Source organism: Perna viridis, chromosome 6 (genome assembly GCF_037379345.1).
Source record: "Perna viridis isolate PV_CMFRI_1.1 ecotype Kerala chromosome 6, ASM3737934v1, whole genome shotgun sequence".
Classification (NCBI taxonomy): domain Eukaryota; kingdom Metazoa; phylum Mollusca; class Bivalvia; order Mytilida; family Mytilidae; genus Perna; species Perna viridis.
In genome coordinates, this window is record NC_142450.1 from 6,521,170 (window position 1) to 6,543,827 (window position 22,658).

The window sequence follows — 22,658 nt, forward strand, 5'->3', positions numbered from 1 at the left end:
AGTTGCTCATAAAAAGTCAAGTCGGGGTAGACAAACGAGGAAAGGAAAACTATGAAATATATGAAATTAAAGAGCAGATAATCCTGCCAAAAACCTCATTTTTCTAACCTTTTATTGATTTTTGAAAGCAAATAAAGTAGTGCAGAGATCAAATATGATATTTCCACATAAACAAGGCGTCCTTGAGTGGATTTTTGACATACATGTTTCCGTTTTTTTTTCTTTGACATTAGATTCTTACAAAGGCTTATAATTAATTGCAAAACATTTTTTTAATTTATGATCATCGCTTAATTTATACTGTTGATTAATCATCAATGCTGATTATTTATGTAAGCAAAGGTCGACCCTTTTAATATATGTTTACAAAATACCAAAATAGAAAATAATTAAATTAATTATTTTAACTTTATTTAAGTAAGAATTTTAAGAACAGAGAATTCCTCAAAATGGTACAAAATAAGAAACAAGTCAGAAAAGTATGTTTTCAAAATTGTTCATATTCCATTCCGGTGTGTCCAGGAGTCTGTGTCATTCTGGAAGAAAACATATTAAGTTAAATTAGAGAAGTTAATGAAACATCATTTTAACATACTTCATTTCAAAATTTTAATATTCAAGAACAAACAGAACAATGGGATCATTTTTTCCTTCAAAAACATACAATTATTGTTAACAATAATTCATTAAAAACTTTATTGAAAATTCAATCATTAAGTATCTTAATATGTACATACGTTATAGAGTGGAGTTGATTGGGTATCACTTTTGAATGAATAATAAAATAGCACCATATCAACAAATGTGAAATAAATTGATCATACGCCCTCTGAAATGCCGAGTCCGTCGGTCCCACTTAAAAATACAGCGCAAAATACACATATGCATTCGGGATGGGGGATTACAGTTGCATTTCAGAAAAGAGGAAAAGATGTTTTCCACTTACTGATACTGTAAGCATTATAAACAGTGTAATTTACAATTGTTTGGACAATGGGTATTTCTATTTAATGTTTTGGAAGAGTAATCAAGGGAACCAAGGTTATAGCGGTAATCAAAAGAATGTAATCCAGGGACAAAGACCAGACATGGAAAACAGACATACACAACAAAGAACATAAAGTAACTAAAATCATTCATACAAAGTAACAAAAGTAAATGAGCAACTCGGGCTCCGCTAAAACCTGGGAGCATGGACCAGGTGCACCGGTAGGGTAAGCGTCCTCTGCTTTTCTAGAAAGCAATGAATATATCAACTATTTCATTTCTTTTAGAATGTGTTGTAATGTATCAAAAATATTTTATTTTTGAATTAACGGGATATATACCTGTTTCTACTTGGTAGGACATGATCCTTCCATATATGTTGTGATTCCTCTGCAAATTACAAAAAAAACATGAAATCAATCAATCCATCTCAAGTGAAGCAGTCACACAGAAGTTCAGTTTATACGAAACTGAATAAAATAACTCCATGCAATTGATTAGCGCAAATAACTTAATCTTATATTAAACAGAAGTATTGGTTTCTTACTCAGTATACCCTATGCGTAAAATAGAATGAGACATCTATCATACAAATTAGTATTTGTCTCCATAGTATATAAAGTTTTAGTGCATTAGGAAGCAAACAAATGATTACATAAGCAATAACTACACTTGCCAGATGACACATATCTGTTGTATCAGACTTGTCTTACTTGCATTATATTAAATATTGTTACATAAGTAAAAGCAATCTACGGAAAAGGTAAATGAGTTAAATTCTCTACTTACTTGCAGTTTGCTTCACATGGGTTGTTATATGTTCGCCCTGTGGCTGAATCACAAACTGGATTGTACATTCTTGTACAGATGCATTGAGTCTCTCCTACTGAGTAAGCGATGCCTGTGTTAAAAAACAGTAAATATTTAGAATGATATAAGCGTGTTACTATTGACGGACGTGTAGCACAGCATTGATATTAGTGGTCATTCGTCTTGATATCCATAGAAAACCAAGCAAAATTACTGATTCCAAGTCAGTAAAGAAATATTGTTGACAATAAACCTTTGATATTCGACCTTCAACTCAATGGAATAAAATACACCCATTTGAAACTGTCGATCGATCAATATTCAATATTCTTAACTTACAAATGTTAAGTCTGATGTAGGGTGCAGTCTTTGTTCTAGACAACTATCCTATCTCACCTCTACTGTATGTTACTACGGATCCACTTTTTGACAATTAATTTCCGATTGTTCTAGAAAATTGTGCCATAATATTTGAGGATCCGTAAAGACTGAAGTCCAATTTATGGACCTGTTTCATTTCCTTAACAAAAAATACGGAGAAAACCATTGGAGTTTTACAATTGTCAAACATGAAAATAAATGAAGATAATATTGTATAACTGTTTGATGCAAATCACGAATTTGGTTCGCAACGAAAAGGAAATTTCCAAAACGTCTTTATGATGGAGTTGTTAATCAACAAAGTTAAGAATCTACGAACATATTTTCCCTTAACAACAAAATTGGTACTCACTAATAAAAATAGTTATATTACAGACACTGAAGTAAATTGCATAAAGCAAGATATTTTAACGTTCTAGCATGCTCGTGAATGTGCAACTAGCGACAAAAATTAATGTTTAATGTAACAAAATGAGAGGTAAAAAATGATTCCTTTTGTTGAGGTTTAAACCCAAAAAGGACTATTGCAATCACAACTGGGAAACAAATAATAAATGAAAAACTTACCACACAAAGCTACCAACAGGAGAACTATAATGATTTTATTCATCTTTGGACAGTGAGATTCTTCAACAGTTTGTCGTAATGAAATTAAACGCCGAATAGTTTTTCGTGTCTCTATATATACTAATGAATTTTCAAATTGATATTCATACCATGTATTTGAATCAGGCACCCAGTATTATATTAAGTAGCTAATTTTGAAAATAAATAGCCATTGTTGTTTGCGTAACATTGAAAGCAACAATTTCAGAGTAATAAAACAATAAAAATTATCATAATACAGTAAGAAATAACCACCCATAAAGCCATTATATTAAGAATAATTTTCACAATGTAGGTCGGTCCTGGTACCAGATGGATCTAGATGGAATATGTATAGAACAAGATATATAATTGTTATCATCAGTGTCAGCAATGCATGTTCTATTATCATAATTACAACGAATAATACGTGTGCTATATCAATTATGAATAAAAGGTTTTATATCTTATCTTCGTTGTTTTGTTTAAAACATATTCTACTTTTGTCTTCATTTGCATTTGATTTTTCATTCTTTAGTTCTTTTTTTTTGGGGGGGGGGTTGTTTTTGTATTTATTTTTGTATTTTTGTTTTTCCCGTGTCCTATAATGAAAAACAAAACAATTAAAAAATGAAAATACTCTCCCCGTTACCATTCCAATGGATACTCCTTAGCACCTACCAATTTGGGGCCAAAGAATCACAATAATGTCACTACTTGAACGTATTTTTTTATCTAATTGCGGACATTTGTCAAACTACATAATTATATCAATGAAATATGTATTTTGTAAAATATTTTACAATATAGTACAAAATAATCTGATTGGTATAACTCTGTTTACCAAAACTACCTAATTTCGTAATTTAGAAAATTTTGATATATGTGAAAATAGTCTATGTTAAGACCCATTTTGCCAAGACAAGAAAACAGATATTATCAAAATATTTGCATGGTTGTGTAGCAGGACTTCTCCACTGAAGTATATCAAAAACCAAAATATGTAAACTATATTTGTTTTGGTTTGTTTTGTTTTTGTTGTTGTTGTTATCATTATTATTTTTTTTTTGTTCATCTGGAACCGAAATGGCTCCCTTGAAGACTTCTATGTAGGCATAACATTTTGAGGCAGAACATAAAGTTCTAGACTGAATAAACCTCTATATTGGCGTTTGACCCCAAGATAAAATAACAAACTAAATGCTTGCCAAATACTATACAAAATTTTGTCTGGGCCTTAACTTTTTTGTCTTTTTTATTTAGATATCTAGCTTTGGTATGTAGGTATATCATCCCATGTACAAGAGAAGGTGACATTTAAATTTGACATTTGACCGCACGGTCAACTAACATACAAAATTTTGACTCAGTTTTAATGAAGATAGAGGTCATGTGACTGATACTATTTTTTAATTAATTTCTGTATATTGAGTAAATTCAAGTAGTCCAAAGCAAAACATTTTTGTTTTGGTTTTATCTTCGCTTGACATATATCCCATTTCCATTTTTTTTGAGCTCATGTTTAACCGACCTGCACATCTTCTAATCAAAATTTCCCTGAAATACATTCTTTTGTTTTCCGCCAGAATCTTGGTTCTCTTTATTGCTCTAATTTCAAATGCCTATAATTTAGTTTAGTCACAATACTATGACATACTCAACTTTGAGTTTGGTGCCAGTAATGATCAAGTGGAACAACTGGAAAATCAATATTTATGAATATAAAGGAGATAAAATAGAATTTCAATCGTGTATCAAAAGGTTGTTATTGTATTTTTTTCTACAACGTAATCGGCGGGAAAACAAAAAGGAAAATGGAAAACGAATGAACTAAGGCAGTTCGGCATGTCAATCTGTCAGTTCTACTAGATTTGATAATAGCATGGATACATTTCCCTGGCTTATATAACAACATACTGATCATTATTGTTCTTGCCAGTACTTTAAATGCTTAACCAGTATTTTACAAATGCAAAGTTTATGGCACAATTTCCGCTTATAAATACACATTCAAGATATATCAATTTTAAGTTCAACGGGAAATCAAAAGGATGTACTCCAACAAAATAAACAGAAATGGAACACAGAAACACACAACAAAGAACATAAACTGACAAAAAAAGACGTAAATAGAAACAAGTGAATTAGAAACTCGAACACGACTAAGAACAGGGAGCATGAACCAGGTGCATCGGTAGGTTACACGTCCTCTGCTTTTCTACAAACACCCACCAAGTTGTTCTTAAAAAGTCAAATTCCGGGGTAGACGAGAGAGGAAAGAAAAAAGGAAAAACGTGGACACGTTGAACATATCTGTTCTCATAGTACAGATAATTAAACCGTAACGATCCACGAGTTCATGATGTCGACCATAAAACTTCTTTAGTTATTACTTTAATCTTTTAACAACATAACCCTGTTCCAGACTCCTAATTGTAAGAAGTCTAGCGCGATACAAAAAACCTGCATAGTTACACAAATTCTGGTATAACGTATGAGTTGTGATATGAAAACTCCATATGCAGGTGATGTTGGAATGTTGCCACAGATGAAAGGAAAGTTGACAGTACGTAATTGCGTCAGTCGTATAGTTTTCCTTTCCCATCGATCCCTAAAGGTAGGTCAAGATATGAGGTTAACATCACAGTGTATGTTATATCTTTTATCTTAAGTTCTTTGGGGAAGAAACGATGTATAAAATCCCCGACATTATGATTGTTTAAGGATAATACGACATCTATATAGCGGAAACTGAGATCAGAGGATCTGGATAAACGATGTTCCTCCCTTTTGATTTGTTCAGGTATAAAGTCGGCCTCATAAGAGTGAAGAATTACATCAGAAGTAGAGGAACACAGATTGTGCCCATTGGAATTCTGACCGCTTGTTGAAAAACGCATCCACGACACTGGACAAATATGTTGTCGGTCAAACATTCAAACATTTTGAAACATCATCTTCGGTATATTTGGAAAATGATTTATGAGTATGAAGAATTTCTACCAAGGACTACATATCTGTATCTAGGCATACCGTCTTTTTTTAGTAATACCGATGTATTATGTTTTAGAGTCAAGATTTTAACTGAATATGGAGAATAGAAGCATAAATGTTGAAAATTCAAAAGCGTTCCAGAAGATCTTTCGAATTTCTCAGGATCCATATTGAGTTACTACCACTAAGTAACAGATGTGGTGGTAGGACTGGAGACCATTTTTCGCCGCTGTGAGTACAGAAGATAAAGTTTTGAAAGAGGTTTGGTGGTCCATTTTGCCGATCTAGTTGTGTAGTGTTGTTTGTATAGATTCTTGAAGAGTTTAGGAATTCAGGACGTAACAAATGTACAAGTGCTCTATCTGAATCAAAATTATTGAATACTTTTAGAGATTACCAAAAACGTCTTCAACAAGTGTAAACCCAAATATAACTAACCTATGGAAAGTTCTCTGTAACAGAACGATAAAAATCAAGTTTATAAGGAATATAACGACACACCAACGACATATTACGGACAGATGCGTGTAGCAAAACTAGTTTTATAAGATCTTGAAAACATGTTTAAACATAAATTGAAGCACCAAACAAACACACTATAAAACTAACTTAATAATACATCGTACATCGAATTCGAATGAAATACATTAACAGACACAATATAGCCATATACCTCATTAATACCTGCAGTTAATGAAAGCTAACTCTGAAGATATTTAATAATGACAACACCATTAAAAATACCAGCATTAGAAATAATCCATTCAACTTCAGTGGACTGGAAGAAGAATAGTACGGTCATGTATTGAAAGGCAAGATGTGAAGTAGGTTATATTCAAGAATAACTTAGTTTCTTCGTAGGGATGTAATCAGCGATCGAATATCCCTTTCCAAGATTCAAAGAAAAGATAATAGTTTCGAAACCGTATTCACTACTCAAGGTTCAAAGAAAAAAACACCAGTGTCAAAACCATATTTCCTTTTCAAGGTTCAAAGAATAGACCATAGTTTCAAAACCGTATTCTTTACGAATTAATCTACTACGATCCGTTGATAAACGGAATTTTGGAATCTATGTGCTTTAAAGAATTGATTTTCGTAAAAAATAAGTGGGCAATAGTACCATTTCTCAAATGAGGAACCTACATGAACTACTGTAAACGTACTAATTTTCGCGATTGACAGGACACCGCGAAAATAGTACACACGAAATTGATTTTCAACACTATAACGCACATCATTTATTGAATCTGCAAAAATCCCCGGAAGTATGCTTACTTGACAGGATCCGCGAAAATTAGTAACCACAAAAAAATAATACGTTTACATTATTTCATGTCTGTATAAAAATTGTGTTACGTTGAACAAACTTAGTAAAATGTTATAGAAATTTGGGATATCGACAGCCTTGTCAATTTAAGGTTCCTTTGCACGATATTAGTTTTTTTTGTTTGTTTTTGTTTGTTTGTTTGTTTATTTTTTGTTTTGTTTTGTTTTGTTTTGTTTTGTTTTTTGTTTTTGTTTTTTGTTTTTGTTTTTTTTTGTTGGTTTGTTAACATTGTGATGTCGTTCCTTTTTCTTCCAGGCAACCCTACACAGCAAAATAAGAAATATTTTCATACTTTAGTTACATTTTAACTTTTATATAAACAACACCGATAATAATAATAATAATAATAATAATAAAGGTAACTATGATAACAATAATAGGGGCAACGATGATGATAATATGATTTTAATTTGATGTGATTCTTTGTCTACACCCTACATTGAGCCAACCGGTACCAGACGCGGCCTACTTCATGATGGACAAGAAATTATTTCAATTGTTACAACCGACAACTCTGTCATTGAGAGATTACAGTGTTTTTTTATCGTTATATAGCTCTGAAATTGGTGATTTTATTGTTACTCAAACATTGATGGATATTCATTTTGAGTATCAAATATTTTGTGAAGTACCTTGGGCCTATTTAAAATACATGTTATGAATAACAATGTGAATCATTGACCGTATATAAAGAGACACATTCCTAATGACAAACTATTCGGCATTGCAGTTTTCTTAGTCGTATTTTTTTAGGAATCTCCCTATCCAAAGATGGAAAAAGTCGTCATAGTTCTCCTTTTGGTAGCATTGTGTGGTAAGTCTTTTTAAACTGCTTGGCATTGTTTTGGTTCAGTGGTTAATACATGTACATAAGGGATGAATCGGAATTATAATGAGTCATTTAGGAAAATACTTTTAGTAACTATATTTTAAAATACAGTAAAAAGAATATCCGTGTACTTTCTGCTTTTGGTCATATATAATAACAATGGAGTTTTTAGAACTAAAATCTTGACTTACAATCTAACTAGAAATATACAAGTAAGCAATTCCATAATTCTTTGCGTAATTTTTCCTGTAAATGCTTTTTATTTCCTTATTATCTTTTTTTAAGTCAAATCATTTTGTTGATGGTTTCATATTGGGCCAGTGTTGTTCACTAGTAGATAACGCAATTCATATCAGCATAGGTCCACACAATTGTCGATTGGTTATGAAAAGTTGTATTGGCAATGGTATTTGTAATAACACACTTTTTAATTGAAAACCCGTTTCGAAATTCACAGGCATTGCAGCCACAGTAGGAGAGACGGTATGCGTCTGTACTAACATCTATGATCCTGTCTGCGATGCTGGCACGGGAAGAACATTTGGAAACCCATGCGAAGCAGAATGTGCGTAAGTAGAATATAAATATTCAACTTAAGATTTTAAGTATGTTTAACTCCATTCAAACAATAGAAGGAATATGCCAGTTATCTGTTTACAGCTTGACGGAAATACGTTCTAGTCATTTTAGAATATTGACACATTTGGGTATAGTTTAGACAAGCAATATTGTATCAGTATTACTTGCAAATTAAGGTTGATTTAGCGAGTTACATGTATTGTAAAATTAATGTCAGATAATGTCTCCAACATACAATGCATAACTTTCTTCATTTTCACTAAATAGTAGCACATCTTTATAGGTAATGTCATATAACATATGTAATGTTAGCTGTATTATGCTGTTTTATTTTTAATTATTATTTCCTTTGTTTGTTCTGTACGTATTTCTAAAACTTATCATGGCATATTTACATCAGGGCTATAGCTAGGAAAATGTCAAAAAGTTATGATACATAAGCTTAAGTGTTGCTTATGGATTTTATACTTATCAAGTGAAGGCATTTGATACAATTGTAAATACGCAGTGATACGTCATATTTCTGTTTGATAAACAGTGAAGCCTGTCAAAACCGGACCCTGCGTATATCTAACACCAGTCTAAACTAGTCAATTGCTTAACCGGAATCCCTTTCTTTCAACGCAAATGTTTGTTGAATCTCTGTAAACTGAAAACCCATCTAATCGGAACGACAAATCTTGGCAGTTTAGACAGGTTTCATTGTTAAAGTGTTGAACAAAGGTTCATGGAGCAAACTTATTAAGTCTATTTTTTCTAGAAATCTAAACACCATGTGCTGAAAATATTTCTTTATACTTTGTAGAGGAATCACCACATTTAGCGCCGGAGCATGCCCTGCGAAAAAATAACAGGTAAATAATCTAGATTGAGTGAATAGGTAATATCCCGTATATTTCATGGATTGTATGTGTGCAATACTAAGCCAAGTGTAAATCATAAGTAAATGTACTATTAAAATTTTAGTTAATTTCGATGAATACATAATGAAGTACAACTATTCTGAATATTTGCAAATTACATTTTTATTCGAATAATTAAACTTTTATGTTATCAAATACAATAATAAATGTACACGGTTTTTATTGCAATAAGTGTATGTAATTATTAGAAATAAATGGTTTTTTTTCTATTTTCCCAAGTTTGTTTCATTAAACTTGCACTCTTAAAAAAGTTTGCATAATTAGATTATCTTTTTTTATGTTTACAGAATGGACTCTAGCACTGGATATATCGTGATGGACTATCGACAATATAAAAGAACCTTTTCTTGATTTATTATTCTGTGTGGTTTTAACAATGTATCTGTTTCTTAATTCCTCACAACATTAAAGATTAGATGATCATTTCTTGTATTAATTGTTATTGTTGATGGAAGAGTGTCCGTTTTATTGTATTCGAAATGATAAGAAAGTACAATTGTTCAGTAGTTTAACATCTATTGTACAAACGTGTCTTTTGTACAATATTTCTAATATTAGAATCACTACAACAAAAGAATTGTCTTTTTTCATATTTACGGAATGCCAGCCATTTTAGCAAGTTTTTCGAAGGAACGTAACCCTCCAATCTGGTTGGTGGTCTCATTGGGGAAAGGAAGAACAGTAAATATTTTTCTTTGAACCCCTAACTATTTACACTTTGGTTAGTCGCTAAATGGTTTGAAATTAATTATTCAAAAGTAACCAAAACTTACCACAGCTACAATAAGTCGAATGTTTTAGTTTGACTGCTGTCCATTCTCCAGTCGGACAGTAACCAGTCTGTCGGGTTGGAAGGTTACTTCCGTTTGCTCAAAATTTAAAAAAAACGAGGTCAAAGTCGGGAATATGAAAAAAGTCTATTGTATTAGCTAAAAACAGGGCTGTACGTTATTTATTTGTTTTGTTAATACATGCATCTTAAGAGGGTGTCCGGGAAGTTAGGCGTCCAAAAAATACTTATTAAGTATCTCTACACGTACACTTATTGGTGAACATTGGTTTAAACTTACCGAATGCGCTAGAAAATGTAATATAAAGGCTAGAAACCACTAATTCCACTTCCCATAGGCTTCTATGCTAATCTCACAATATTCAATGGCTTCTCTGGACTTTTCCTTAACTTTAACCTGCAGAGGACTATATATCAGCATGATTCTACATATGTCAGCTCACAATCATCAGAGTGGCATGTGGGGTTAGCAGACTTGCAGTGCAGTACTGGTCACCGGAAGTCTATAAATAGCATGGGAAATCCCAGTGTTTTCACAAGATAGGGGTATATTTAGAAATCATTATGGAGATTAGGTTGCACATCACAAGAAGCAAAATGCACCTATAAAATGTACAGAAATGTTTTGCCTTTCAGAAACTGTTTAAATTTTTTAAATAAGATGAGAACTTTTTTCACAGCACTATGAGGAACAGAGGTAATTTCTGCGTAGGACTATTTTTGCGTACGTTCCAAATGCTCATTGGTTGAATTGGTGGTCTGCAACCTAAAGGGAAATTTGATATGTTCATAATTTAGTTGGTTTGTCCGTTCGTTACAAATGTGCATAAAAAACAGCTTGGTTGTTTTTGTTTTGTTGTTGCTTCTTGTTCTTTTTTTTTATTTCCTTACATCATTACATCTTAACATTACATTGGAACAAAACAATTGGTGAAATGAAGACTACTCTAAGCCATCCGGGGTGATCGGTAATTGGAAGATAAGGGATGGGGATAGTGTATGGGATAATGGTAATTTTGAATGGGGAGAAAAGGGAAATTAGATTCTAAAGAATTTATTGATATAATAGATGTATAAAATGTAATCAAAAATAATACCTAAAATATTTGATCACAGAAAAATGCAATGGGGATTTTTATATGGGGAATGGGACTGGGAACAATGTTTGGGAATAGAGATTTGGTATATGGTGTAAATAGAAAGTTGATATCATATCAAAGCTGTATGTGGTCCATTTCTTAGTAAGATCATATTCAAATGAAACATTCATAAACATAAAGATGTGTATGTATGTAGTGATCGTTTCTCAGTAGACATGATATACAGCGAAATAATGTCTGTGGGGGCTGAGGGAGTAAAGTTAAATAAAAACTGTTGCTCACTAAATATGTATACTGACCTCTCGGGTTTAACCTGTGTAATAAGTGAGCTGATGTACCATATTGCTACAGAATTTAACAATAGAAAAAGAGATAAGAAAAGAAAGCTTAATTTCAAAAAACTACCGAATACCTAAAAAAATACCTAAAATGAATTTTGCCTGCTCAGAAATGAACTTTGCATACAACCATACATACTTATCATAAAATCATTCAGCTTTTACACAAGAAATATACTCTCTGTACATTGTTATTAAAAATAAGATTAAATGTAACATTAAGTACAAAAAAAATTATGCATAGCCCGATATGGATTTGTTGTACCATACCGGCAACAATTAACTGAAATAAAAATGAGAGATTTGGCGCCAAAACCAAGTCAAATCATTTATATCTATTGGAAATGCCCGTACCAGGTAAAATCATTTACATCTATTGGAAATGCCCGTACCAGGTAAAATCATTTACATCTATTGGAAATGCCCGTACCAGATAAAATCATTTACATCTATTGGAAATGCCCGTACCAGGTAAAATCATTTATATCGATTGGAAATGCCCGTACCAGGTAAAATCATTTACATCTATTGGAAATGCCCGTACCAGGTAAAATCATTTACATCTATTGGAAATGCCCGTACCAGGTAAAATCATTTACATCTATTGGAAATGCCCGTACCAGATAAAATCATTTACATCTATTGGAAATGTCCGTACCAGGTAAAATCATTTACATCGATTGGAAATGCCCGTACCAGGTAAAATCATTTACATCGATTGGAAATGCCCGTACCAGGTAAAATCATTTACATCTATTGGAAATGCCCGTACCAGGTAAAATCATTTATATCGATTGGAAATGTCCGTACCAGGTAAAATCATTTACATCTATTGGAAATGCCCGTACCAGATAAAATCATTTATATCTATTGGAAATGCCTGTACCTAGTAAACAAAACAGATTTTGTTTCCAAATTTAGTGCCTTGAAATTGCTATCTATTATATGGAATTTCTTTTGATTATTCCTGTTAACGTTTTGTCATTTCGGTAATTTTGTATCATGGTATTTTGACATATTTGTACATGTATGGGTGGTCAAAAATATGAGAGACACATTTCGCCTCACGGCGTATCAGGGTACTCAAGGTAGTTAGAATCGTACGGATATTAACGTAGATAACTTATATCATCAAATCTTAAATATGAAAGACAATCCATTAAATCGCGCAGCGGGGACAATATCCATCTATGTTCTTTATAATTACTTAATTCTGTTTAGACTCCTTTTATTTCGCAGGGAAAAACAATAGACTTTCTCACCGGCCTCTGCTCGGCACTTCACAACCATTCAAACTGCAAATCGAAAATAAAATATGGATGTTAAGCAAAATAACTGTGTAAATTAAAACACCTAATTCTTTGTTATCTTAACATCCGTATGAACATAAAACCCATATAAACCAAACATGATTTTCATGTCAAGGATAATACTAGTGAAATCCTAATACCTGTGGAATTTTAACAGTTGTGCAATCCAACACCTGTGTAATCTAAACAAAAGCATAATCCGAATACATGTACCAGTGTTAACCTAACATCCCAAGCATCTGTGTTAACGTAAACCTTCTGCACACACACACACACACACACACACACCATATTAGTCTGAACTAAAACTGCGCTTAAAGCAGAAAAAATAGAATTATACTTTTCGATTTGGTGTACCTTTATTCTAGGTGCAAAGGTCTTTGTCACGAAAACAAAATTAAAAAAGATACAAATGAAACATCGTGCAATCAGCGCTTTTACAATGTTTGCATATGTGGTTAAATAACGTGGGGGGATTATTAAACAGTTTCAATATTAAAGGGAAAATGCTTTGTAGTGCAATTTTGTACTTCAGTAATTTGAACGTGTAAATTATAGGTTATCAGTGATATAGACTGGATTGATTTATCATTCCAGTAGAAAATTTTATCATAAGTAGAATTATAACACTATCTAACTACATGTGTAAAATGGTAGATTGTTAACTCAGTACATGTAACTAGTACATATCACCTTCATTTAAATGTTCGATTATTTTGTGGTATCAAGATAGAATTTTAGTCATTCTCGGCGCCATCCTCTAAAAATCAGCCTTGATACTAACTCGAATTTCATGGGAAGGAGAAAAATTTCTTTACAGTTATTATGTCACATGACCAGGTATGTACCCTTTTTATATACATGTATATCTTATTTATTTGTTTAGGTTAGTTTTTACCAATGTACTTCATATATAACTTAAATTAGGAAAAAATATTTTTAGAGGGGGCAATTATGTGGTCCGCTGCTCTTTCGCCTCAACTGGTCTATGCTTTGAATATCAGTCTTTACGAAAATCAGATAAAAGGTGATCCACCCGGGATTTACTTCAATTTCTTATCAAGAATCTGTTACCAACCATATATTTGGTCTTTTAGTTAGTTTTTTTATTTGAATGTTGCGCTTTTTATAAAAAATTTATATCGATGTGTATGAAATTGGCCATTGGCAATAGTTATTGTTCTTGATTTTGTGTGATTTTGTTGATTTTAATGGGAGATGAATGCATCATTTTCTCTTAAGTGCAGATTGGAGTACAGAATAATTATCGTCATATGTATGAGAAAATATAAGAAATGTTGACTGAAAAAGCATTGTTTGTTTTGTGGGTTTTTCTAAGCTATGAAGCACTTCACCATTGGCAGTGTCTGGATTTTTATGAAGACTAGTACTAAAGTAGTAGTGTATTATTCGTGTTTTGTTCACTTTTTATCTATTTTTTCTTACTTTTCATGATTCTTTGCATATAGTTTTATTTTGTTGGACGGGGCTTTATCAGCATTTAACATTTCATATTTTTTCTGTAACTGTGACCTCCTGTTTATGGACAGGTAAATTCAGGACATCATGGGCTTACAATATGGACTACTGCTGTATTTATCATCGGTGAGATAGCGGGCGGGGGCGTTCTAGCTCTCCCAAGGGCAGTTGAGGACACGGGTGAGATTTTATCGAAGGCAATATAAAATAAACTTTCCTAAAATATTACATTCAAACAGTAGTCCTAATAATCGGCTGCTAACGGAAATTGTTTATTCTCATTCATCCATTTTATTAAGTTTTTTTATGAAACTGATTTTGTCAAAAAACAAGTTTGCAGATAATCTTAATATGATAAGAACAATATGCATTCCATGCACCACTGATTTAATAAAATGTGTCCATTGAGCGTTTAATGTTTATGATCCCGCACGTTGTGTCAATCCGCCATTTATTTTAAACATACTAGATGCACTTTTAACTGATGAATATATGTATGTTCTTGAACTTTCTCTTGCAGGCTGGATAGGATTGCCTCTTTTGATAATATTTACAATAACTTCCTCCTATACTGGAACCCTAATAGGTAAAATCTGGATATTGATTCAGAATGAATTTCCTGAATACAGACACCATATTCCAGATCCATATCCTGTTATTGGTGAGAAAACTTATGGAAGAATTGGAAAGTAAGGAAGGGGCGTGAACATTATAGATTAGCCATATGAATTTGGGTGAGGGTTCCTTTTCTCTTTGTGCTGCAACTTTGATCAAAGCTTATGAATAAGAATCAAAGCAACAGCCGACTGCAATGATAAAACATCAATACGTGTATTTGCTACGATATATTACTACAGCGACTCTTGTCTGTGGGTTTTTTTTTTTTTTTTTTTTGTCTTTTGTTTGTTTGTAAACATTTAACTATTTATCAACATACGATAAGTGACATTCAATTCGGTGAATTCATAAGACTAAGTGTAGTCAATTTGGCTTTTTCAGGCATGCAGTCTCTATCTCGATTAACTTTACCTTATTTGGAGCATCCACTGTTTACCTGATATTGGCATCAGAAAATATCGAGGATCTGATGTCCCATGTTTCAAAAGATATATCATTCTGTTACTGGCTGTTAATCTTGGGATGTATTCTCATACCAATAACTTGTTTAGGCACCCCGAAAGATTTCTGGTATGTATTACACACATATAAAAATATATAGGGATGTAGGGTTAATGTATTTGACCCTTTATATGTACATCTTGTCTTTTCAGATATAAATGTAACTATCTTCGAAAATGCTTTAATGCTGCAGACATGTACAAGAAAAGATTTCTAACGTTATAAAACATACGTTTCAAAAGTTACAAAAATTATAAAAAAAAATTTAAAGATTGCGAATAAGTATTACTTTTGTTCATTTTGTTTTGTTTTGTTTTGTTTTGTTTTGCATTTTACGCGTCTTTAACTATACTTTTAAACGGGAAACCAAACAAACCAGGATTCGAACAGTGTACAAAAGAATACAATCAAAGGATAAACACACCAACGTTAAACAACGTACAAACGCACGCACATTGCTAGGTAAATGCACGAGCAACGATTCACGTACGAAACAGAAATACGAACATTTCAAAAAGTGTTTCATTGATTGATTATTGGGGTTTAACGCCCGAGCAGCAATATTTCAGCTATATTCAGGCGATAAACATGAAATGGATGATAAAATGAACATGAAAAAATGATGATGGTAAAATGAAAAATGGAATGGACACAAGGATAATTGGGTCGACAAATTTTGCTTGCCACTAGAAAAAGGGAGGGATGGGTAGGATTGGGCAATTTAGCCTCCTGTGGCGGAGCGCAAAGGTTCCTACTCCTATCGAACACCAAAGCAGATTCTTTAACGTGCGAGGAACGTGGCATCTTTCCCAACACGGTGCACCACTATGGTTTGCGGTCAGGTTTTCCGTATTATAGCTTGACAACCCCAGCATGTAACACGCCAGGGGTACCTCATTCCACTGCCTGCGGCACACAACCCAGTTGCTCTTTTGGCAGAGCGCCCTAGTCCCCGGCTAGGGTTCTGAGCACTATTTAGTCGCCTTTTACGACAAGCTTAGTGTTGCTGCAGGCCTATTTGTTGACATCCGGACCTGCACGGGGCTTCCGAAGAAAAATGTAAACCAAACGAACTGTAGGTATTTTGTGTTTCAGGCCAATTGGTGTAGGAGCAACATTCTCAACCGGAATAGCTTGTATTCTGATCCTTATTCAGGTTCTGCTAGACAAAGGTAGCGTCCAACGTGTGGAGCATTCCTCAACAGATTTTATGAGATTCTCTTCAGCTTTTGGAACCATTGTATTCTCTGTCAGTGGTCATCCTGCTTTTCCTACATTCCTTTCAGACATGAAAAAGAAATCTGACTTCAAATGGGCAATCATCGTTGGTTATTCAAGTAAGATCATTCACTGTTGAGTATTCAAGTAAGATCCTTCATTGTTGAATATTCAAGTAAGATCACTCATTGTTGAATATTCGAGTAAGTTTATTCATCTTTGGTGTTATAAGTGAGGTCATTTATGGTTAATTATTACATGTAATTAATATCATTCAATCTGAAATTTCAGGTAATTATGATCATTTGAATGAAAAAAAAATCAATTAGATAATAGTTACTATATAAACTAAGGCAGTATTAACAGGCACAGTGAAAGTGGAGGCCTTCTAAATTGGGCAATACCTCCGGCATTAAGAATTTTTTGCATAGATTTTCCTAACTACATATACATCGAAATAACTGTGTGCACAAGAGTAAAAGAATGGAAATTTCTAAAAATCGACGCAGATGTCATTCACCTGTGTTACTTGATCATATTCCTATTGTTGATAGTTTAGTCGACTCGCGGCAAGAACTCCTATCGTGAACATCTCTGTGGGAGCACAATTTGCCTCCTATTACGACGTAAGCACTTACAAAAATAAGTTTTAATGAAAAATGTGAAAACTTACATGTACCGTCACCAATGTAATTGTTTGTAGAATAAATTTATCAAGTATAAAACTTTAAAGTTTTGCCTTCTTGTATTGTGATGTACCCGTAAGAGGACAAAATTAAATATATTTATTTACATCTAGCATTATACAGAATAACTAAGCATTCAACGGTGCAACCTTTACCTAGAATTTATTTTTCGTAATAACTTTATAAAATGTCGAGATGTGTACGCGAGTTACATTTGTATATTCATTTTGTTTTGTGAAAGATACGAAACTACAGTGTAGAAGGATCATCCTTTTTCTGCATAACAGGTTGTCGCCCGTGATTGTGCTACACATACTTATGCTATCCGTTTAGGTTACCAGGATAAATGCTCTGGTTATTTTAACTTCTGACATACTGAAATCTGGTTGTCAGTGCTTCTAGGGTCAAAGATTAAATTTATATTCATTAACAGTATGAGGACTCCGTCCTCTATTAATTGTTTTTCGTGTAGTTCTTGTTGTTTATTGCATGTTAAAACAATACTATCTTATCTTTTATTTTAGTTGTCCTTCTCATGTACCTTCCAACAACTTCATCCGGGTATTTTGTGTATGGCGACCGTCTTAATCCAAACATATTGAAAACCATGAAATCAGGGGCGATAACTTACATAGTGGAAATTCTGATCACTCTTCATCTTATATTTGCCTTCCTTATCCTTATAAATCCTGTTTGTCAGGAACTGGAGGCTAAATTTGGTGTTCCAAAAGGTATACAGTATGTTCAAATATTGTATACAATTTATACTTAGTTAAAATACAAACATGTATTTGTATGTACAAATTTAAAGAAGTTCAATGAAATCATATTTAGATTGACAGAGTCTGGTTTAAAATTTAAAAAAAATCAAAAGTTTTCGAAATTGGACAAAAACAATTTTGCGAAATCCGAAAGATGTAGACTTTGACAGAAAAATCACTCATCATACATATGTGTCTTACCGAAGGCACAAATGTGAAAGTGCATAAAATACATTCATACATTTAATTAAAAATACATAAACATTAACTAAATGCATATGCAGTGTGAAGCTAAAGGGACAAAAACCTACAGATATATTTATACGTTAAAAAAGTCTTTTGTTTCAGAGTTTACATGGAAGCGATGTATAGCGAGACCACTCATTGTAATGTCGGTGTTGTTCGTCGCTGAAAGTGTCCCTCACTTCGATGCAATATTGTCTTTAGTTGGTGGCTCAACCACTACATTGTTGTCGTACATTTTACCATGTCTGTTTTATCTCAAAATGTGTAAAATATCATCCAAACCTTTGGAATCAACGAACGATTTTAGAGTTATTTCATGCTCTGCGCATGACACACCGGATGAGGACCGAGAGGCCCAAATTGTGGAGACAAATGTTTCAGATAAGACGCCGTTATTGAGTGAATACAGTCCAATTGGAGCTGATTTAAAACATGTTAACAGCCAAATTAATGACAAGGTACAAAAGGAGTGGAAAGCGGTCAGCGTTGGCATGTAAGTGTTGCATATACATGTGCATTCATTGTAGATAGGATATATCTTGCTTCATTTTGGCAAAGATTGAACATCAAAAACATGTACATGTACAAAATGTATAGGTGAATTGAGATAACTAAAAGATAATGTAATAAGTATGAATACATCTTTGTTAATTGTTTGAGCACAAGGGTTTAACTACACTATTGAACGAAAATGTTTGTACTTATAGTAGTGGGCTTTGGGTACATGCCTCTTGCAGTCGACCGGACTTATGGAGTAAGCCACAATTTCTCATGCTGAAAACGTTCACCAAAAAATACTTTATACTTTATACGTGTATTACCAGTACAATGTAGCAGTGGTATCCGGTCTCATTACTTACAATGTAGGTCTATATTCCAGAGATATATTTTTAGTATAAAGTGGGGGGGGGGGGCAAATTGAAAAAAAAATGGTTATTACATTTTCTTCATTGTATAAGAGTCTGAAGTTTGCAATTACGTGCAACATTATTTTATTAACATTGACATTTAGCAGAATGATGTATGTCTACTAAAACAGACTACCGTACTATTTTGTACAATTTTCACCATTTGTACAAGTCATTGGCCACCTATGCAGTTTCGTGAATCGTTCTCATTGCGAAGCGCGCGCGCACACACACACACGCACACACACACACACACACACACACAATAAAAGCGCAATATTATTTCTTACTTGTGCGTTTTTTTTTTTTTTTGTTTTTTTTTTTTTTTTTTTTTTTGGGGGGGGGTTGGTTTTGTTTATTTATATTTCTTTCTTTTTTTTTCTTTGATAAATTTTCATTTGTTAACAGATTCTTTTTCCTGATACATGAAAACATCGATTTTTAAATCTTTTTTTTTTCTATTTTCAGAACCGTTCCTTTTTTTTCTATTTTCAGAACCGTTCCTTTTTTTCTATTTTCAGAACCGTTCCTTTTTGGGAAAAAATTATAAACTACGAGATAATTTTTGTTGGGACCATCGCAGGAATAGCAGCCACAGTATCATCTGTAAAAGACTTGGTCAGCCCTGGTACTTTTAGCGTTCCATGTTATTTAAATGCAACCCGAGCATAATATTTTTAGTTATATAACATTGTGTACATTTGTAAGGTGTTCTAACTGTAATATTTCTTGACACTATGCATGGCAAAGCTACATTGGTACATGTAGTATATCTAATTGCATGCTTCGTTACCCGTGACACTACTCAAAGCTCGAAAAATAAACTATGTCGCTTTTTGTTGTTGTTGTTTTTTTGGGTTTTTTTTTTCATCTATTTATTTTTTAGGTTGATCCAATTTTGCAATCAATTCTTTCTTTTAAGTTACGTTGGAGTAACGGATTGTCTTTGGTGTTTTTCCATTATTTTATTCATTATTTTCTTACATGTATATTCTGATCATGTAGCATATCTCATAAATTTAAACATGAAAAAATATAATTGGTTCTTGCTGTACGTTACAGTTACTGCAATAAGTTTTATATATGAAAATTTCGTTAATAAAATAATGTTGAGAGTTGACATCCCCGTCTGACGTTTTGGTCGGGAAACTTTTGAAGGACTGCATATTAAGTATCACTCCAGATAAGAATCATACAAAATGTGGTAGCCTACATATTTTTATTGTTGATATTTTGTTTAAAATATCATAGCAAACAGAAATTAACATTTGGCTTTTCATATAACCCTTGTTCATAGGAGATAAAAAGTATATAGAATATGCTGTAGAGTTCAAAATTAAGGCAGATAACTCTGAAAATGACACTAAAATACAATAGATACTAACAGATTTTCCCTTTGGATTAACTCCGAAGGGCAGACAGAGTGGAATAAAAAATTTTACATTTCATCATATAGACATATAAAGCAAATTAACAGCAAAAATAAAAATAGGTAGCATTGTTTGAGGTGTATCACATTTCACAGAATTTGCATGATTTTTACAAAGACTGCTACTTAATTAATGAAACTTTTCGAAACGTCGGTATTTTACACGCATGCGTGTATTTCAGATTTTCCACATTTTGTCCGATTCAGTCACACAACACTGAGGTTGGTAGATCTAATATAGGTCTCAGTATCGTATTAATTTTCCCATAGACCTCTATAGTGAAGTGCATATTTTTAGGATTTTTTAAAAAATATGTAAATTGATTCAATAAAACTTTCACTTATGTAGCATTTCTAAGGACATGTGAAAAAATAATTTCCTGCAAAGAAAATAGGGTGAGTCCACGAAGATTGGACAGAAAAGTAGTCTTGAACTATAAATAGCCATTTTCCCTACTTTCACTTTCGTTTTGCACTCACCTAACCAACCTTTTCAGTGGAACATTTTTATGATATTATGTTAGATTTTCTTTTAAAAAAGTTCTTCATCTTACAGTGTGATGTTTGCTCTATTTTTTAAGTCATTGTTCATGTCTTTTGACAAAACATTAGTTTGTAGAGAGGCAAAAATAAAATGCACTATATTTTTATGGCATCCATGTTTTGACGTACACCCGCTCAGGGATATGCAATACGATACTGGTACCTATAACAGTTGTTGTTTGATCGTTTTACATTCTATAAAGTGTTCATTTGATACTTAATCTCTTCAGTAAGATACAGCTGTCTACTTTTTTTCTTGTTGTTGCATTTCTGTTACTTGTTAAAAATAATTAATTTATAAAAAATAACTTCATTTAGTTCTTCATTTTGTACAATGATTGAACGGAATTTTAGGGATTGACTCTTACATATGCACATATAGCTGTTTATACCACATTTACATTGTAAACTCGATGTGATTTAAACAAACATTAAAAAAGTAAAAAGAAGAATTTTGAAGATTTTTATAAAGACTTCTATTTTTACTAAAAGTCTTACATGAGCATGGCAGTACAAATAACATTAACAGTAAAATGAAATTTAAAATCATGAAGACAATAACATTATTTTATACAATAGGAAAGCATCTGAACAAAAAGGAAGGCAGTATAATGAACACATAAGCAGATTAATAAAATGGAAAGTGTTAAAGATGGTGAACTCCTAGGTACTTAATACTGACATTACAACAATCAAACAAGAATATATTTGTTATAGGGTTTGTAAGTCTCGTTCTAGTATCAGTTTCCCTTCCAGAATTTCCGATGTAGGATGCATTGAAATCCGAAGACCGATCTGCATTTTATGTTTACTTCCGGGAAATCGAAACGCTGCGTCGCAATGCAAAATCTTCTATTTTATGCTTTTCTTAACATTTTTATCCTGTAGAACAAGACATTTGTCATTTTTTATCAGTATTTTTACACAAAAAGATATTTTGCTTTTTACATTTAACTCAGTGTTAATGACGAATCTCCATGCATTTGAATGGTAGACGAGGACCCATTCTCGTGAAAACACGGGGTCAAGTGACGAGACTTACATACCCTATTACAGTAACTGCCTGTATTCAATAATTCATTAAAGTTTAGTGTATTGTTGACATTTATAATATCTGCCTCGCAGTTACCCTGTTTTTTTCGCCTCATCCTTTTATTTCTTTTATGTGAAGTCAAGACACTATTATTGTCTATTTAAGTACAAATTAAAAATGCTGATTAATTTGGTTTGTATTGTCAACGATTCAATTAAAAGTAGTTGACATCTAACCTCTTATTAGTCCCTTTATTACTATGACTTAAGCCGAATAAACT

The 22,658-nt window shown here is 32.7% G+C and overlaps 3 protein-coding genes across 4 annotated transcripts; 2 read left to right on the plus strand and 1 right to left on the minus strand.

Annotated features, from left to right (window-relative positions):
- Window positions 1–394: 394 nt before the first annotated feature.
- Window positions 395–2,875, minus strand: LOC148613368 (leech-derived tryptase inhibitor C-like). Its single transcript, XM_088586112.1, has 4 exons — window positions 2,746–2,875; window positions 1,777–1,888; window positions 1,329–1,377; window positions 395–536 (listed from the first exon to the last, which is right to left on the minus strand). Exons 1-3 carry the CDS (start codon window positions 2,786–2,788, stop codon window positions 1,335–1,337), a joined length of 198 nt encoding a protein of 65 aa, XP_088442238.1. The 5' UTR covers window positions 2,789–2,875; the 3' UTR covers window positions 395–536; window positions 1,329–1,334.
- A 4,901-nt stretch (window positions 2,876–7,776) lies between these two features.
- Window positions 7,777–9,841, plus strand: LOC148613369 (leech-derived tryptase inhibitor C-like). Its single transcript, XM_088586113.1, has 4 exons — window positions 7,777–7,901; window positions 8,374–8,485; window positions 9,301–9,349; window positions 9,706–9,841. The coding sequence occupies exons 1-3, from the start codon at window positions 7,859–7,861 to the stop codon at window positions 9,344–9,346; spliced, it is 201 nt and encodes a 66-aa protein (XP_088442239.1). The 5' UTR covers window positions 7,777–7,858; the 3' UTR covers window positions 9,347–9,349; window positions 9,706–9,841.
- A 3,724-nt stretch (window positions 9,842–13,565) lies between these two features.
- On the plus strand, window positions 13,566–20,211 carry LOC148613370 (uncharacterized). 2 transcript variants are annotated; one of them, XM_088586777.1, is made up of 8 exons: window positions 13,566–13,796; window positions 14,507–14,615; window positions 14,956–15,124; window positions 15,435–15,623; window positions 16,650–16,891; window positions 17,983–18,189; window positions 18,568–18,958; window positions 19,895–20,211. In XM_088586777.1, the coding sequence occupies exons 1-8, from the start codon at window positions 13,782–13,784 to the stop codon at window positions 20,043–20,045; spliced, it is 1,473 nt and encodes a 490-aa protein (XP_088442903.1). In that variant the 5' UTR covers window positions 13,566–13,781; the 3' UTR covers window positions 20,046–20,211. The 2 variants fall into 2 exon arrangements, with proteins under 2 accessions (XP_088442903.1, XP_088442904.1); XM_088586778.1 differs by lacking the exon at window positions 15,435–15,623.
- The last annotated feature ends 2,447 nt before the right edge of the window (window positions 20,212–22,658 follow it).

What these genes read in the sequence shown, in the direction of transcription:
- LOC148613368 (XM_088586112.1), bottom strand. Translation starts at nt 2,788, where the DNA reads ATGAATAAAATCATTATAGTTCTCCTGTTGGTAGCTTTGTGTG. An exon ending in CCTGTTGGTAGCTTTGTGTG is followed by an intron (nt 1,889 to 2,745) that starts GTAAGTTTTTCA and finishes TTTTTAACACAG; the next exon opens with GCATCGCTTACTCAGTAGGA. An exon ending in CCATGTGAAGCAAACTGCAA is followed by an intron (nt 1,378 to 1,776) that starts GTAAGTAGAGAA and finishes TGTAATTTGCAG; the next exon opens with AGGAATCACAACATATATGG.
- LOC148613369 (XM_088586113.1), top strand. Translation starts at nt 7,859, where the DNA reads ATGGAAAAAGTCGTCATAGTTCTCCTTTTGGTAGCATTGTGTG. An exon ending in CCTTTTGGTAGCATTGTGTG is followed by an intron (nt 7,902 to 8,373) that starts GTAAGTCTTTTT and finishes CGAAATTCACAG; the next exon opens with GCATTGCAGCCACAGTAGGA. An exon ending in CCATGCGAAGCAGAATGTGC is followed by an intron (nt 8,486 to 9,300) that starts GTAAGTAGAATA and finishes TATACTTTGTAG; the next exon opens with AGGAATCACCACATTTAGCG.
- LOC148613370 (XM_088586777.1), top strand. An exon ending in AAGGGCAGTTGAGGACACGG is followed by an intron (nt 14,616 to 14,955) that starts GTGAGATTTTAT and finishes TTTCTCTTGCAG; the next exon opens with GCTGGATAGGATTGCCTCTT. An exon ending in ACTTATGGAAGAATTGGAAA is followed by an intron (nt 15,125 to 15,434) that starts GTAAGGAAGGGG and finishes TGGCTTTTTCAG; the next exon opens with GCATGCAGTCTCTATCTCGA.